The sequence below is a fragment of the Penicillium psychrofluorescens genome, assembly GCF_964197705.1.
Source record: "Penicillium psychrofluorescens genome assembly, chromosome: 4".
Classification (NCBI taxonomy): Eukaryota; Fungi; Ascomycota; class Eurotiomycetes; order Eurotiales; family Aspergillaceae; genus Penicillium; species Penicillium psychrofluorescens.
Genome location: NC_133442.1, coordinates 2152563 through 2170201, shown reverse-complemented (window position 1 = coordinate 2170201; position 17639 = coordinate 2152563). Strand labels below are relative to the sequence as shown.

At 51.2% G+C, this 17639-nt stretch overlaps 5 protein-coding genes and 1 non-coding gene across 6 annotated transcripts; 4 read left to right on the top strand and 2 right to left on the bottom strand.

Moving 5' to 3' along the window:
• Positions 1–151: 151 nt before the first annotated feature.
• PFLUO_LOCUS6458 (Electron transfer flavoprotein alpha-subunit) lies at positions 152–1316 on the top strand (the record flags this gene model as incomplete). The annotated part of the gene is made up of 3 exons (XM_073784005.1): positions 152–457; positions 514–682; positions 739–1316. The coding sequence occupies 3 exons, from the start codon at positions 152–154 to the stop codon at positions 1314–1316; spliced, it is 1053 nt and encodes a 350-aa protein (XP_073640503.1).
• A 276-nt stretch (positions 1317–1592) lies between these two features.
• Positions 1593–4867, top strand: PFLUO_LOCUS6457 (Chromosome transmission fidelity protein 18; the record flags this gene model as incomplete). Its single annotated transcript, XM_073784004.1, has 3 exons — positions 1593–1806; positions 1867–4402; positions 4453–4867. 3 exons carry the CDS (start codon positions 1593–1595, stop codon positions 4865–4867), a joined length of 3165 nt encoding a protein of 1054 aa, XP_073640502.1.
• Positions 4868–5538: 671 nt separating this feature from the next.
• PFLUO_LOCUS6456 (uncharacterized protein) lies at positions 5539–6681 on the bottom strand (the record flags this gene model as incomplete). Its single annotated transcript, XM_073784003.1, has 1 exon — positions 5539–6681. One exon carries the CDS (start codon positions 6679–6681, stop codon positions 5539–5541), a length of 1143 nt encoding a protein of 380 aa, XP_073640501.1.
• A 2915-nt stretch (positions 6682–9596) lies between these two features.
• On the top strand, positions 9597–10814 carry PFLUO_LOCUS6455 (uncharacterized protein; the record flags this gene model as incomplete). Its single annotated transcript, XM_073784002.1, has 1 exon — positions 9597–10814. The coding sequence occupies one exon, from the start codon at positions 9597–9599 to the stop codon at positions 10812–10814; it is 1218 nt and encodes a 405-aa protein (XP_073640500.1).
• An 886-nt stretch (positions 10815–11700) lies between these two features.
• PFLUO_LOCUS6454 lies at positions 11701–11785 on the top strand. The gene has a single exon. It is a non-coding gene; the product is annotated as a tRNA-Ile (tRNA).
• Positions 11786–12952: 1167 nt separating this feature from the next.
• PFLUO_LOCUS6453 (uncharacterized protein) lies at positions 12953–14095 on the bottom strand (the record flags this gene model as incomplete). Its single annotated transcript, XM_073784001.1, has 2 exons — positions 12953–13996; positions 14054–14095. 2 exons carry the CDS (start codon positions 14093–14095, stop codon positions 12953–12955), a joined length of 1086 nt encoding a protein of 361 aa, XP_073640499.1.
• Positions 14096–17639: the final 3544 nt, after the last annotated feature.

Sequence of the window (17639 nt, the reverse complement as noted above, 5' to 3'; positions counted from 1 at the left end):
ATGGTTGCTAATTAACCGAGGTCGGCGCCGGTCTTGGCACCCCGAGGATAACCACCCGCTTCACCGTGAATCGCCGAACCTCCCAGTCTCTCCCACACTTCCTTCACCTCTCCCCGGCGAACGGAGTCAACACATCCCACATCCCGTCGCCATGATTCCTATTGCCAGACACTCCGTCCTGCGGGCAGCCCGCCCTCAACTCTATCCCACCCGCGCCCTGCGAGCGCCCGCTTCCTCGGCGCTGGCCCGGCTTCTCTCGACCCTCGCCGTCCTTGAGCAGCGCGATGGCAAGCTGCAGAACTCGTCCCTATCCGCAATTGTGGCCGCACAGAAGCTGGGTGGTTCGGTAACGGCTTTCCTGGCTGGTAGTGGTGTGAAGGGCACTTCGGCTGCGGAGGCGGCGAAGATCAAGGGTCTGGAGAAGGTGGTGGCGGTGGAGAATGATGCTTATGAGAAAGTGTGTTTCTTCCTGGGCTGGATTGGTATCCGTTGCTGACTGTTGCGTGCTTCCAGGGCCTCCCAGAGAACTACGCTCCTCTGTTGGTCGAGAATATCAAGAAGGGCGAATACACGCACATCGTTGCGGGCCACTCGGCCTTCGGCAAGAGTCTCCTGCCACGGGTGGCTGCTCTGTTGGATGTGCAGCAGATCTCAGACATTACCGGGATTGAGAGCGAGGACAGTGTGTAGCCTACCTATTCTGTTTCCACGACACAACACACTGACCATCAAACCCAGCCTTCGTCCGCCCCATCTACGCCGGCAACGCCATCCTCACCGTGCAATCCAGCGACAACATCAAAGTGCTCACCGTGCGTGGCACCGCCTTCCAAGGCGTCGAGACGGAGGGCGGCTCCGCCGAGATCGTCGAGGGCGCTGATCCCAACGTCCCCGCGCAGACGGAGTGGGTGTCCGAGGAGCTGTCCAAGTCCGAGCGGCCCGACCTGGGGACCGCCACCCGCGTTGTCTCGGGCGGTCGTGGCCTCAAGTCCAAGGAGGAGTTCGATCGCATCATGCTTCCGCTGGCGGACTCGCTCGGCGCTGCGATTGGTGCCTCGCGCGCTGCGGTGGACAGTGGCTTCGCTGATAACAGTCTCCAGGTCGGCCAGACCGGTAAGAACGTGGCTCCGCAGCTTTATCTGTGTGCGGGTATCTCGGGTGCCATTCAGCACTTGGCCGGTATGAAGGATAGCAAGGTGATTGCCGCGATCAACAAGGATCCCGATGCGCCGATTTTCAATGTCGCGGATGTCGGGCTGGTGGGGGATTTGTTTGAGAAGGTGCCTGAGCTGACGGAGAAGCTGAAGAACGCATAAACTGGTTTCTTCTTGTTCTTTCCTTTGTTCTTGTTTGTCCAATATCATCCAGTACAGTATACCACCGATTAGAGGGCTGGTCCAACTTCGCCATATCATCAATTCAATCAATTCTCTATAGCATAAACCATTTGGTACCGTAGCCAGATAATGATTATTTCCTATAGTCCGGAGACTGATCTATACCACCCCTACCCAATCGGGTCTAGTGCCAACGCGTCCAGGCGCGTCTCTGCAAGTCCGCGGGGACTCCGAACCCAACCAACCAACCGCTCAATGATTCCCTCGTCACCCTCGTTTCTCTCATCGTTCGATCCGGCACTGCATCTACACTCCCAGGACGATATCGCACCACATCCACCCTCCGAGTCCTTCGCCGACGACCTGGAGGCCCTGAACCTGCAGCGCCTGGAGCACAAGCGCGACGTAATCCAGCACCGAGCGTGGGACCTGGCCGATGTGTTCCGCAGTGACGACGATCTAATACCTGGTTTGTGGTTCCTGGTGGTTCATGTCGAATAATTCACGGAATTGACGGGATTTCATTCAGATACCCCGACGAAGCTGTCCGCGTCCACATCCACGTCCACGTCTACGCCGAGACAGATTCATAATAGAAGATCGTGTCTGCAGTCGTCCCCTCCTGTTGCGAGCATGCCGTTTATTTCTTCACCTGGTGCGCTGGCGCCCACTCGCGCGGCCGGTATCGAGACGCAGAAGAGGAAAGCGTCTGATGTTGATGATGTGGAAGACGGTGCACAGTCAACGGAGCAGCAGAAACGGCCGCGTATCCTGGGAGGGTTTTTGGCTGACGATGATGATGACGACGAGGATGACGATGATATTCCTCCTGGGTTGGGGGATGAGCAGCTCAAGAGCCAGTTTGAGCTGCAGGAGTATGTGCTCGACTCGGGGCCTGCACCTATCATAGCGGAACCACCAGAGACGACGGATGAGTCCACACCCACGCATACACCCACACCATCGCTCTTGGATCCGCTGCCTGCAAGGAAAACGGGGGCACCGCAGAAGTTTCAGATCAAAACATGTGCTGGCAAAACGCACAGCGTGTCCGCGCGAAAGACCCATGCCCCGGTTTCCTATGAGCGGATTATTGCCAGTCGATCCGAAACAGCTCCGGGGCGAGCTAAGACAGCCTACTACGGCATTGAAATTCATAAATTGCTGGATGACGCGGCGAAAACCACGAAGAAGCCATCAGAGAAGGCTCCCCCAGCGCCAGTCCAGCAGTCCATCGAAAATCCCAAGCAAAGCAAGAAGGACCATGCCATGTGGACGGAAAAGTACCGCGCGCGCAAGTTCACCGACCTGATAGGCGATGAGCGGACTCATCGAGCCGTTTTGCGTTGGCTGAAGGGGTGGGACCCCATTGTCTTCCCCGGTCTGGCCAAGGCTCAGGCTCGCGCGAAGAAACACACTCAAGGAGACGAAGAAGAGGAGCGCATACACCGGAAAGTTCTGTTGTTGAGTGGACCTCCGGGGTTGGGCAAGACGACCCTGGCACATGTATGCGCTAAACAGGCTGGCTACGAAGTGCTCGAAATCAATGCCAGCGATGACCGCAGCAAGGACGTGGTCAAGGGCCGGATTCGTGATGCACTGGGTACGGAGAACGTCAAGGGCATGAACGTCGAAGTGGGCGAGAAGAAGATCCGCCGCGCCGGGAAACCCGTCTGTGTTGTGGTGGACGAGGTTGATGGTGTTGTAGGTGGATCTGGCAGTGGCGGCGAGGGTGGTTTCATGAAGGCCTTGATCGATCTTGTTCTGCTCGACCAACGCAACACGGCGCGTTCCGTAGAACAAAATGGGAAAAGTAGCAAGAAGCGCAAGGGGGACACCTTCCGCTTTCTGCGGCCGCTGATTTTGATCTGCAATGATCTCTACCACACTAGCCTTCGACCTCTGCGGGCTTCCTCTGTCGCGGAGATGATCCATGTCCGCAACGCACCGCTGGAGAACGTTGTTCAGCGAGTGAAGAACATCTTCACCAGAGAAGGAATCCCCTGTGACAGTGACGGCGCTCGAAGACTTTGTGAGGCATCTTGGGGTCTGGCAGCCAGGAGACAGCGCGGCTCGAAGAGCACCGGCTCGGCCGAGGGTGATATTCGCAGCGTACTCGTTGCTGCCGAATGGGTGGCACATAAACTCCGCAACGAATTAGCAACCCCGAAATTGACCCGAGGCTGGCTGGAGCAACGAGTGCTCAGTGCCTCGACCGAAGGCAGCTCGTTCTTCAAGGGACTGAGTCGCGGTGGCGTCCGCGAGATTGTCAACCGGGTATTCACCGAAGGAGCCGGCTTCTCCGATGACCCCGTGGGCACGACTTCATTCCAGGACCGATACGACGGGCCCAACTCCCGGACTCCGGTCGGGGTGGCGGATTTGCGCAAACGACACGCTATCAACCGCCTGCGGGAGATGGTGGAAGCCAGCGGCGACCATGACCGATGTGTGTCGGAGTGTTTTGCTGCATATCCCATTCAGGAGTACCAGGACGATACCTTCCTCTCCAAACCAAATGCCGCTTACGATTGGCTGCATTTCCACGACTCGATTTCCTCAAAGGTCTACTCATCTCACGAATGGGAGCTCGGTCCGTATCTGAGCCAGTCGGTCATTGCATTTCACCACCTCTTTGCATCCGCCGCTGGGAAGACCGAAGCGACAGGTCAAACCCCGGACGAAGATGACGCTGAAGAGGACCACCCTTTCGCCGGGCCAAAGGCAGACTATGCTGCGTTCGAAGCGCAAAAGCTGAACCGCCAGATCTTAACCGGGTTCCATTCTTCCTTCTCCGCGCCGTTGTTGCGCATGTTCCGTTCACCGGAGAACGTGATCACGGACTTGGTTCCACATGTTATGCGCATGCTCTCTCCCGACGTCAAACCGGTGATTGTTCGTGGTGGCGGCGATCAGCGTAGCGTGGCCAGCGTCCGGAAGGAAAGTGAACGCGCGCTGGTGCAGTCTGCCGTGCGCGTCATGGCCGCGCTGGGAGTAAATTTTGAGAAAGTGCGAGTCGAGCATGACGGCGGGAGTCACGGTGGATGGGCCTTCAGAATGGAGCCGTAAGTATTATTTACCCCCTACAGAGAACATCCGAGCTAACAAGACACAGACCAATCGACTCTCTCGTCTCCTTTTCCAAAACCAAAGGCAGCTCCATGGCATCCACAGCCCCCGTCCGCTACGCCGTCCGCCAAGTCCTGGACCAGGAGTATCGCAAGGAAACAATGCGCAAACAGTCCGACCACTTGAGCATGAATAAAGCGGGCGCCGTATCCGGGGGCATGAAACAAGTCCCTGGAACGAGCGAAGCCGCACAGAAAGCCATGAAGGAAGCCGCTGTTAAGCGCGATTTCTTTGGAAGGGCCCTTCTGGAGCCGGCTTCGGAGACGGGCGACTCGAATGCGAACTCCGCAGTGGACGAATCGTCCAAGGCTGGTAGGAAGGTCTGGGTTACGTTTCACGAGGGCTTCTCGAATGCCGTCAGGAAGCCTATTTCGTTAGCGGAGCTGTTGGCTGGTCTGTGATGGAGTGGATGATAGTATATTTGCTTTCTTTGGGTTGTTGCGTGTAATGGCATTACTCATATTGATAAACTTGACTTCTTGTCTAATTACCCTCTTGCGCGCAGCGAGGCATATACACCATCAACTATTACTGGAATAGGGTGCTACAGGATGAGGAATCGTGTGCAGCGTAAAGATTCTTTTTGATTGATTGATTGGTGACCACGGTCCAATCATTCAGCCTCGCAGTCGGCAAGCTGGTCATGGAGCATCCTTCTGAGTCTCATTGTTCTCCCCTGCTGGCCGCGACAAGTTGCCCGAGTTCGTGTGGTTTCTGGAAAAGGCGGGCATCCAATATGCAATGGGGTCCTTGCACATTGAGAAAAAAGCTGCCCATATCCAATGCTTCTCCCTCCATGTCTCAGATTCGGCGTATGCATTGATTGGCGGCATATACACCCAATCCTTTTTGTCTGCACTACTCAAATAAGCTGGAGTCTCGTTGCTAACACGGTCATATGGCAGATAGATAGTGATGAATTCCAATAAGACCACTTCGACCGCTTCATCTAGTGATTTTCCGTTTATTCCACTGGCCGTTCAGGTGAAGTGGTGAAGTGAATGAAGAAAAGGAGCCGGAAGAAAAAAAACAAAAACAACACTTGTACCCCGTGTCAACGGCCCAGACACTCTCACTCTGCAATCTCAACGATCAACTTCGTACAACTCACCCCCTGAAGCAGTTTGTCCAACCCAGCATTGATAGCCCCCAAACCCTTTCCCACGACGCTCGGCTCCGGACTCGGCTTGATGGTCCCCTTGGCCAGGTTCTTCCTCAGCCATGTCCCAATCCAATATCGGAACTGCTCCAGCCTCTCTCTTCCCACCGAGGACGGCATCACAAAGGTCGTCTCCACTCCGTTCACGACCTCCGCATCTGGAGGAACTACAGGTGCCGACCCAATCTTCGCCGTCTTCGCCTTCTTCCCTTCTTGATCTTCGTCGAGGAATGCCTTCAGCACAGCCTGACATGGCGCCAGCTGCCCCGTAGCAAGAAAACAATGCCGGATCACTAACCCGTCCTCCTTAGCCGCCGAAACGATAGCATCCACAACTCGTGAGTCTTTGTAGTCGAACACGCGGTCCGCGCCCAGTGAACCTACATAGCTCTTATTCGCCGATCCGGCCGTGGCGTATACAGCTGCGAAAGAAGAGGTTGGATCTTCCCGTAGCAGCCGGGCTGTTTGTACGCCCATGGTGCCAACGCTAGAGGATGCACCCCAGATTAGAAGAGCTTCTCTTTTTTCCATATTTGTAGAGCCCACAGAGACTGGAGTAGAAGCAGTGGCTTCTCCTATCCGGGGGATCCCTATGGCATCCCACGTGCTCAGAGGTACCTCGACGGCGACGGGCAAGGTTGCCGCGTGGTTCCAAGACATACCCTCGTTCGGAAGAGGCACAGCATGCTGCCAGGGGACGAGGCACCGCTCCTGAAATGCACCGTAGTCTGGATCGCAAGACTTCCAGATAGAGGCGGCGTAGGCGGCGACGCGAGTGATACCTGGCCGGAAGGAGGGGGCCAGATCATTGTCGGTAGCACCGGTGGGGACGTTGTCACCGACCTCGAGGACTAACCCCGACATATCGAAGCCAATGACTGTGGGGTGAAAGGGTATGAAGAGGCCTTGGTCACGCATGTAGGCGTCTGCTGGGTTGAGGGCTACGGACTTGACAGCGATCAGGAGCTCGTCTGGTCCTGGCTTTGGGGTGGGACGCCTTCGAAGCTCAAAGCGTCGGCCTTTGGCCGGGGAGACGGCGGCGAGGTGGGTGGCCATTTGGTCTTTTGTGTAAGTCGAAGTTGTCAAAGTCTTCGAGGTGGAGGATTATATGTGAATAGAGGCCGGTATTCAAGTCAAGGTTGTATGATTCTGATACTATAGACGGATAGCCTCTCTTCCTAGGATATTGAGGAATGCCCTTCTTTTTATCCCCCTACGCTATCATTTGAAAATACTTACTCCTTGACGTAATGACGCCCATTCCGATGCGACCTGTTGTTGATTATAGATGGCGGGAGAATTAGAGCAGAACTCGAAGCCAATTGGAGACCTCAGCATCCGAGAAATAGCTAGCGTAGAAGGTGGGGTTCCGAAATGGGGTTAGCGTATGGGTGCCTAGGTACGGCAATGTGGAACTACATCAGTGTCCTTGGGCGCCGACCGCCTCCACCTGCTACGCATCTCTTTGGCATTGAGTCCATTTCGAGCTCGGGAAAATCCCTCACAATAAACTGAGTATGCCCTCGGCTTGCCCAAGAGAGGTTCGAGAGCGTAGGACTCCGCGGAGGTCGAGATTTGGCTGCCGGAATTGCAAGCTCAGAAAACTCAAGGTGGGTGGCTCTCGGCTTTCCGAGACCGGTGATTGGCTAAACGAATGTTTTTGGCCTCTTAGTGCGACGAAGGCAAACCACATTGCAAGAGATGTAGTTCATTCGGCCTATTATGCAACTTTATGTCTAATATTCCCGACCTACAGCCTATCGCCGCCGACACAGGGAGGCCATTGGCGGTTCGAGGAACCGCAGAGCTTCAACCCCAGGTCACCAGTGCGGTCTGGACGGCGGACGAATCCACATCCTATCAATTGAACGCAAAGTGTCAAGAGTTTATCACCCGGTATCTTGGACGAAGTCTCATTACCCCAGATGACCCTAATATGATACACGTTAATCGCAAGCTCCTGAGACTAGCCTTCGCCGTAAGTTTTGTTACATGGATTCTGTCCACATTATAGGCCTAATCTCGGCTAACATATGGCTTATAGTACCCTTTTTTAATGCACGCCTCTCTGGCGGTGGCACTTACATACGACCGCCATCTGAATAGCTCATTCAGCTGTCGTCGTAGCCAAGAGGAGTGCTATCATTGGTCTCAAAGCACAGCTCTTCTCAATAAGCGGTTAATGAAACCAATTGAAGCGAAAGACAAGGATCCAATCTGGGGCACTGCGGCTGCTCTGACTATATTGACCTTCTCGTCCCCTGATGCATACAAACCGGAAGAATCGTGGCCTATAAAGTGCTCTGGCTACTCTGACTTGGACTGGTTACGTATGAGCAAGGGTAAAATGTCATTGTGGCAGATAGTGAACCCGCTACGATCGGACAGTCTTTTCCGCGTGATGGCGGCGACCTTTGCTCATATGTTTTCACCGTTGCCAGAGAGAGGCATAGATGGTATACCAAGGCCCTTGGCTGCTATATGTCTCCTCAAAGACTCGTCTACGGCGAAAAACAATCCTTATTTCTGTGCCGCCCACGGTGTCTCCCAGATCCTGCACCTCCCGGATAGCGAGGTCACAACAGGTCAAACTCAACTCTTCTTGCGCAGTATATATGGCGCATTCGAAGACCTGCTCCGGAAAAGGGACCCTGTAGCGCTTTTGTTGCTGTATCTATGGTACCGCAAAGCAAGTCGCAGTATATGGTGGATTGAACTGAGAGCTAGAGTGGAAAGTCCTTCTATTTGCTCATACCTCCGGCGATATCACAAAGAGGATGTTGCGGTACAGGCATTCCTTCCAGGAGGTGCTCTCGCCGATAGATGGAATTAGCTATGATGCAGCCGGTCGCATACAGCTGTCACCCAGCCCGCTCACTTCCCAAAGGATCAAACTTGGATTTTCGTTTTGATAACGGGGCCACGATAGTAGCGCTGCAAAGGCAGCCTAATCGCACCAGCGGCAATAAGGCCCCGGCAGGCCCCGGCGAGGCTCTAATTTCGTTCCAGGAAGTGGTACACTCTACTTGTACGTACAAGGATACATATAGCTGTGGTAGCCTGAATATCGCTTCGGCAGTTGAATAGCCACTAAGCTAAAATACGAATTCGCAGCTCAGCATAGTGGTTTGTGGTTTATAATCAACTTCGGGAAGGGTCTGGGTAAACGAAGTCTACCTACCTGCCTTCCTACCTCCTGTACTTCATATAATCCAATCTCTGTTCTGCTCGTAACCATCCTCTGACGCGATTTCTTCGGTTCGTGTTGGGAAAATGAAGTTCCACCTACGAAGGTTCTTCTATAGTACGCCCTAATAAGGTGTAGGGTTCCAAGACCCCCCGACCGCGGCACATTCTCTACTCAAAGCTATCCTATTTCAAATCCACGGCGAAGAACCTCACGTCCTGTGCACACTTCCCAACTGCATCTTGCTCTCACCATCCTCCTCGAGCGAGAAGCTCGAATTTGGTATCGTTTGATTGTAAATGAGCTGACGATTTAAACGGCCACACGTTTGGCCACTCTACTGTTACGATCCTTGACTTGAAATCTTGGATCAAAGAAATCATGATCCGTGAGGCCAGATAATCACCTACAAAGATGACGGCTCTTGTGTAATATTATGAGAATTGTTTTTTTTATGAAAGTTCCAAAAATTTCCTTTCCAAAATTAAAGAAGCCATGCTAAAGGAAATGGTAGCAACATTCTTGGACGCATGTGGTAACTGGGATTTATCTTGAATATGGGTCCGAGCGTTAACTGAACGCGCTAGATCTCCCGCCGCTCGCGTTAGTCGACAACGGTTGCAATACCGTTTCCGACCGAGACTATTATTGTACCTTTGAATGGTGCCATGATGCTTGTGCTCGGCATGCAGGCAGTGCACGACAATTATCTATTTATGGGCTCTCTTCTTTGTGGCCGCTCCATCCTCACAGACAGAGAGGGTGTTGGACCCGCTCAGTCAAGATGTCTCGATTCAAGTTGTACGCCAAGCTCGCAATTCTGGCGATGGTCTTAATGACTACGCTCCATTTAGCATATCCTTCTGCGGCCTCCATCTGGCATCTGAGTCGTGTTGCTGCCGGATACCAACATACGGCCACCTACAATTTCGATACACCTCTTCAAGAAGAGCCGGCTGAGCCAAATTCTGTTAAAGGAGAACAGCAGGGCTCAACCTATCAGCACAAAGAGAGGGTCGTTTTTGAAAAAGAATCGAGTGGGACGTATACGACTCAAGAGAGCGTTGCACATCAGGTTCAGTCTCCCTCTGGAGAACAGAGTAGCCCACAAGATCCGCAAGAGCCTGAGAAGCCCAAGGACGAATTCGACGACATCCCCGAAGAAACTGCCGAAGAGCGGCACTGCTTCAAGAGTGGAATACAATCCCCCGACCCGATCCCTAAGGTCCTGAACTTCATATGGCTCAATCGGCGTGACCTATCCTTCATAAGCTACCTGAGTATACGAGCCGCGCTAGTGTCTCTCCAGCCAGACCGGCTCAATCTACACCATACCGGCCTCAACGAAGATAACGAGTGGTTACGCAAGCTGCGCGCTAATCTCACCCTCGTTCACCACGACCTAAACCAGGAATATCCAAAGCAAGTCGAGGAGAACTGGCATCTAGCTCACGTCTCGGATGTGATGCGGCTAGAAATGATAAAGCGCGACGGCGGGATCTACTTCGATATGGATATTATCGCTCTGCAGCCCTTCGACAACCTGCTACATAGCCCCAAAGACGTTGTTCTCGGCCACGAGGGTCGCAACCGCGGCGGGCTCTGCAACGGCATTCTTCTAGGGCGAAAGGGCGCTGCATTCTTGGACCGCTGGACAGCTAGCTACAGCACCTTCGATGTACGCGAGTGGAACACCCACTCGGTCGTGCTCCCCGTACAATGGTCTCTCGCGTTTCCCGAAGAAGTCTGCACCCTATCGCCACAAGTCTTCTTCTGGCCTAGTTGGGGAGACGGGATAGAGTATATGCACAGACCACTTACCGACTCTCAGGCCAGGGGCTTTGAGAAGACTCTAGCCAGCCACAATGGTAGTATGTACCCGCATCAGCTCGCTTATCACGCCTGGCACCAGGTGACACCACAGCTGGACAACTTAACACCCGAGATTATAAAGACGCAGAACACTCGGTTCAATATGCTGGTTCGACGATTTTTAGAGTAGACGAGGGAAAAACTATCTTGAATCAATTTGTCGAAGATATAAACTTATATTTACAGCAGCTTTGCCGATTACACGTTACGCTAATGTAGCGTAGCCATCGCCAAGGAACTTGGAAAAATCCGTCGGAGCAGTGCAAGAAGAAAATGGTGGAATGCCAATCTCGACCCGGAAACGGACATTTTGCAGATCGTTTATTGTTTTAATAACCTAGATAAGGGACCAACGGGATATTTTTCGATTTTCCCCTGAACTATAACGATTTGAATCATGATTGCTGCTGTCAATGCTGCAAGATTTTGCAGATTGTAACTGCATCATTTTTGGGGTTTTCTTACTACGTTACTTACTTGGTGGAAAACTTCAATACAAAGAACATTAATCGCTCCTATAATAGATTCTATCTATAGATTCGCGCGGATCTACTCCCTAGACTATCAATAGTACGAGAAATACGCTGAATCCAACCAATTCAAAAAACATACAACAGTCAGGATTCGCTGGTGGTCACCCACCCAACTACTAACTGACCGGCGTGTGGCTTAAGTACGGCTGAGCGGACGGGAAGCCCTGTTCTCCACACCCTGTGGTCGTATGTATTTGAACAAATGCGATAAACAATTATATAGCCTCTACATTAGTCAGGATTCGCTGGTGTTCACCCACCCAACTACCAACTCACCGTCGTATGGCTACTCCTCGGCATGTGGCTTTCTCTACAGCCAGTAGTCGGGTGGGTGTCGCCCGGGTGAGTAAGGTAAGTCACTTGCGTTATAGACAGGGTTAGAAACATCCTTGTCGTGAAGGAGGAAATTTGATGGGTTGGATCACTTGTTTTGCTCGTTAAAATAGATTATATTAGTAGGTAATGATTATCCAATCACAATCAGGTTCCATAACTCAGTTGGTTAGAGTGTGGTGCTAATAACGCCAAAGTCGACGTATGTTTCTTAAGACTCGCTTTACTTGGGCCATCGCGGAGTCGTTGTGGTAGTAATAAAGAATTGTTCCTACCACGCGGGCCTATCTGCTCTTTCCAGCTGTGGGTTGCTCGAACGCAAACACACTAATATGCCTGAACCGTAAAATGTCCCCGTAGGACAGGGCTTCGACTGCTACCTTGAGGAGGAGCTGAAGTATCTCGAGCGGGACAGCACTGAACACGAGGTCGTGGCTTGGCCACTTTTGACTAAACTACCTGGCCTTGCCCAATCGTTACTGAGTCATCTAATCCCAACGTTGCAGTTTCTCACGATACCTTTGGGAGATTTTACAGATTCGGGCAATAGAGACTCGCAGGTAGACTTTGGGTGCGACTCAGTGCCACTCCAAGACAGATCGCTGGCTCCTGAAACCCATGCGCCACGGAGGTATTTACGTACAGTGCAGGCTCTCTACGCCGCTTTCCCACGTATCCATGCATGCGATCAGTGCGTAGTTGTGATGCAGCACCTAAAGGATCAGGCATACCATCGCAGCATGACGTTACAGTACAACTGCCCTCACAGTTGTGCCTACTCCGGAGTTCTTGATTCCAAGTAGTTGAGTTTGAACTTTACCGTCCTTCTAGTATTAGCTAGGGATATGATAAACAGTCTTGCGATGCGATGGTCATTCACACCGTCCTTAATTGGTAAACAATCGAAGTGAGACGGTAGCATAAAAGAATCCAATTGTATTGACAAGTAGCAAAAACAGGGTACTCCAATACCACCTCAGTCAAACCAACCCAGTCAATTACAGAGCTTGATGTAATGTCCAATTTTAAAGGAGTGCTTCTAGGAGCTCTTCTTGCGCCACTGCGTTTGCGAGTTGCAATAGCTTAGCAGACCAGACAAGCCCCACTCCACACCTAGACCACTCTGCTTATGACCACCAAACGGCGCCTTGGGAGAGGTGTCAAAATGCGAATTAATCCAAACACTACCCGCCTGAAGCTGATCACCCATACGGATGGCCCTCTCAAGATCCTTACTCCAAACTGACGCGCCTAGACCTGTATATAGCGCATTTGCCCTAGCAAGAACATCCTCCTCGGAGCTCCACTTCATTATAGGGAGAATAGGAGCAAACGGCTCCTCCTGCACCACTCGGGATGACTCAGACGGGTTGTCAATAATTGTCGGGTGGATAAAGTATCCTTAGGAGTCCTCAATCGAACCTCCTAGCACTACCTTGAGATTGTCGGTAGTAATAGAGGTAAAGAGCTCTTTAGCCTTTTCAAATTGCATCTTGTTTTGGATAGGGCCAAAAAAGACGTCTGGCTCGTTTCCATCTCCAACCTTAAGGGTCTTAGTAAATGCGACTAGCTTCTCAAGGAATTCGTCGTATATCTTCTCGTGGACATAAAGGCGCTTGATCATCATACAGACCTGGGAACTGCATAGGTAGGATAGGATGCCAATCTGAGGAATGATAGCGTCAATGTCGACATCGTCGCAGACGATAGCGGGGTCATTTCCACCAAGCTCTAGAGTTACACTCTTTAGAGTCTTAGCGCAACTTGCCATAACCCGTTTACCAGTCGTAATAGAACCAGTGAAAGTAATCTTGTCGATATTAGGGTGCTCCGTGAGCATCGGCCCTAGGCTATCGTCGCCACTTAAACACTGGATCACCCCCTGAGGGAAAAATTGAGTAGCCAACTCAGCTAACTTCAAACCGCAGTAAGGAGTAAAAGGCGAAGGCTTAACAATAATAGTGTTGCCAGTGTATACCGCACTAACAATCTTGCCTATAGCAAGTAGCACTGGGAAATTCCACGGTACGATAGCTCCAGCGACACCTATTGGGAGAAAGCGCTGAATGATCTTACGATCATCATTCTCCTCGATAACATTCTCTTTGATCTCAATTTCAGTCATCGTCCGAATACACATAGAGGCCATGCCGACCTCAGTTGAGGCCTGGTTCAATGGCTTTCCCTGCTCCATAGTGAGGGTCTTGGCAAAAGCATCAGCATTGGCGTCGATCGCGTCAGCGTAAGCTGATAGAGCGGCGCGTCGCTCGGCGAAAGTTGTCTTAGACCACTTCTTGAAGGCATCGCGGGCAGACTTCACGGCGCGGTCAACGTCTTCATGGGTTGCGACTGGAACTTCAGGATTGGCCTTAAAGTTTGCGGGGTTAATGGTATGGCGGGTGGTGGAAGTCGAGGTAAGTTCGCCATTGATGGTATTATGAAAGGTCTATCGGCGAATTGTTAGTGCTTTATCGCACCTCGCGGTCTGGTACGTGACACTCACGGTGAAGTCCAAAGGACTACCCTTGGCAGGGACGATGGCCATTTCAAATATTTCAGCAAGAATAATTCAACAGTTCTCCACAGAAACCATCAGCTGATTCTATCAGAGAGAAATCCAAAGAATATTGGTAATATCACTATTCTACTGAGGACTATCAGCACTCAGCTGTATTTATAGTTGGAGCAGAGCTTCGTCAACTCCTTTCAGTGCCGCGACAGAATCCCGACCAAAGCTAAGCGATCCCATTCACATGGGACAGAATATCCAAGACTAGGTCCAAGAGCAGCGCAAGAGCCAACCAGAGAAGAGCAAATTGCTCGTCCCAAGTTTCCTCAGAATTGGGACCGAATCGAGAGAGTATAATTGGTCGGTGAGGGATCCATTAGACCTTTCGCGGTTGCGGAGAGCTGAAGCGCCACGCGGGGAACTACGGGGCCGATTGCAAAGCCGACCGTTCCCCAGGAAATGGAAAGTTTCTTCGATTGGGTATCCGGAATTTCGGCCCTTGAATTCGGCAGATAGTGTGCAGCGGGTTCGATCTGCGGCATTTGGTCGGTGTTGTGCGGATTGCAGGGGTTCTCAGCGAAGTAGGGTGCTTGGAACTTGGCTGACAATAGGGGGCCTGGCTTGGGGCCTGACAATTCAGGGGATAGGATTGAAATTCGCTGCGGAGGAGGAGGGTCATGTGCCGATAATCCTAGCCGAGTGGGTTGCCGATAGATATCGTCGGAATCTTACTATGACGACATTCTGCCATGTGGAAGTTGATTTTAGGGCACTAGAAGGTCATTTGTGTCCAAAAGACAATCCAGAAAAACTGCTCAACAGAAGGCTAAAGAGCAGAACGCCGAGTTGCGGAGTTTGGTTATATAACCTGTCTGATTTTGAACAGTACCACCTTGTTTACGTACATGAACCTGGATGTGATAAGAGAATTGGATTTTGACGGACAGGCTGGCCACCGCTTGGCGTAGCACCAACATCAGCGTCACTAATTTCAGCGCGATCAGCGGTATCAAATTCTTCCCGTTTACGCTCAGGATGGTTACAGTGGCACCGCAAAAGTCTGTGACCCCCCCCCCCCCCCCCCCCTACACCGCCTCCTAAATTAGACAAGTAGAACGCGTCGCGAATAGTACAGTTCAGATTATTATGATTATTACTACTAATTAACTAAACTTCAAATAGAGATCTATGTAGAATGCTAGGTGTCTCTTGGCTCCTCCGATAGTAATCGCTATTCATAGCTTTTCGCCTATATCCAGCTTTATTCGCGCAGTGAATGAAGCCTCAGCGAAGCGAAGAGCTGTCCTGTTTACAATTCACTTCAATTTTCAAGACCTGAGCCGATGACCACCTTGACCTTATTATAAACTAGCCCAGGAGCGAGATCAAATTCTTCAAGCTATTGTAGATGGTTTTCATAACTTGGAGGTGATACAGGGATTTCTTCATAGCGCGGCGGGTTGCCCTGACTTAACACCTCTTCTGTGTCGCCCTCAGCTTTGTCGACAATTTGAAGAGGAAAACACGCATTTAGTGCAATTCGTGGCGGTTTTCGATCTACCAAATCATGATTGTAGACGCTAAACGTATCCTCGGTCGTCAAGATATCAAGCTTTAGTCGATGCTCAATGGTGAGCATAATCTTTTGTTGGGTCGTAGAAAAAAAGCCATTTTGAAGTGAAGATGGCAATGAACTCGTTGGCCTGAAGAAAGCACTGTAGCAGCCCAAATCAACTTCAGGTGTCAGAACTGTGCCCCTGGGAAGAACTATATCAAGCGGGATTTCAACGAGCGAGTCTTTATCCTGTGTCGAATTGTCCGTCGTGATGGAATCCTGTCGTGTTCTCCAGTACCCTTTCTGAAACCCGTTGTAAATCTCCCGAATGGAGGATTGGTCTTCGACCGGTTGATATTCTGGAAGGCGGGAGTCTTGGTATTCTGGCTGATGGAAGAGCTTGGTTACCTCTTCTATGCGCCATCGTATTCCCCGAACTGCCACACAATTGTATTCGGTAGAGCGTTCGGCAGATGTAGCCGGTCGGACAAACACTTTTGCATCAAGGCAAATGTCTGTCCTCGTCATCGAAGTCATATCTTGTGTAAGAATAACCTTGGTGACTAGTTTTGAGTTCGGATATATGCGAGTGTGCTGCATTGAACGGTGCTCGGGGATGATTCGACGGGAAAATCTGATCTCCTGACTCGTACTAGAAATTTCTCCATCCGCGGTACTCAGAGAAGCGACGAGGAAATATGATATGTGTCCCAAGACTGTGGCTGATGTCGGAGGAATACTGGCTGAAATGGGCATATAGAAAGGAATCTTGTAGATTTTCCCTTCCTCTGGAGAGTAACCGACTTGGCTATCAGTGCCAAAAAGGGGCACGTGTAGCGTCAACTCTTCAATAATTGAGCAAAGTCGCGTAGTGTAGGGGGCACTGGACTTTGAACCTGGAGAGAGCCAACGGTTTAACCGGCTCAAGACACATTCGCCGCCGTTGATGCCCTCTCGGCCAGTGCTTGAAAACACACGGACAAGGCAGATTCGAAGCCGACTCAGACCAGAGATTTCTGTCTCAGTGTGACTTGTGAACACTGCTGATGCAGAGATTGGTCGAGAATAGCTGTCTCCGGTCGAGTTGAAATATATGTCATTCTGTGGTGGGAACTCCAATCTCAGGTGTATTGTATCCATGGCTGGTCATAATGGGAGGCCAAGAACGATAAAGCAATCTATAAACCGTCGCTACGAGATATCACGCACACCTATATATCCATCATAGCCTGGGATTGTTATTCAGCAACTATCTAAAAAAGGCAAAACTACATCATTGTGCACTGTTGCGCTAGTCTTTCAAGGGCAGCCAAGGAAGGCTAACAGAATCCAATTTTCCTAAGTGTATATATGCATCAGGCCAAAGCCTCAACGATGATTTGTCACCGGTGACGAAGGGTCATCGATCCGTGGCCCACTGAAATGGAATGTTGACCAATAATCATCCTTCTTTGCGATAACCGCGTCTTGGCTTCCTAAACGAGAATAGAGGATTTGGCTTTCCTGAGAGTCGTCTCTGTCAAAACTTTTTTTCCGAACCACAATCATGAATCTTTAAACAAGAGTTTTCGACCAAAGTTTCCCTTTTGTGAGAGGACACCTGCCTTTCACGACACATATTCTCGAAATTGAAATCCATGAAAGAAATCAGCGCAGGTCATTCATCTACTTCGTGTTGGACGTGTCGCCGCCACCGCGTGAAATGTGATCGCTGGCTTCCTGAGTGCCATAGATGCTCCATCTCGGGTGATTATTGCCAAGGATACGGCGAAGCCAAGCCCTTGAGATGGACAAATGGCGTGGCTAGTCGAGGCAAGCTGATGGGAAAGTCTTTGCCAATTACTCATGAAGGAAATGCTCCGATCGCAACGCTGCTTTTAGACCCGGTTCTGCAGGACTTATCCCCAACAAATCGGCGCTATATCAAATATTGTGGGTGAAATACTGGAGATCAATCAAAGAAATTGCTGATTTCAACTCCAGTTGATCAATATTGCTCCGTAGAGAGCGTCCTTTATGATTCCA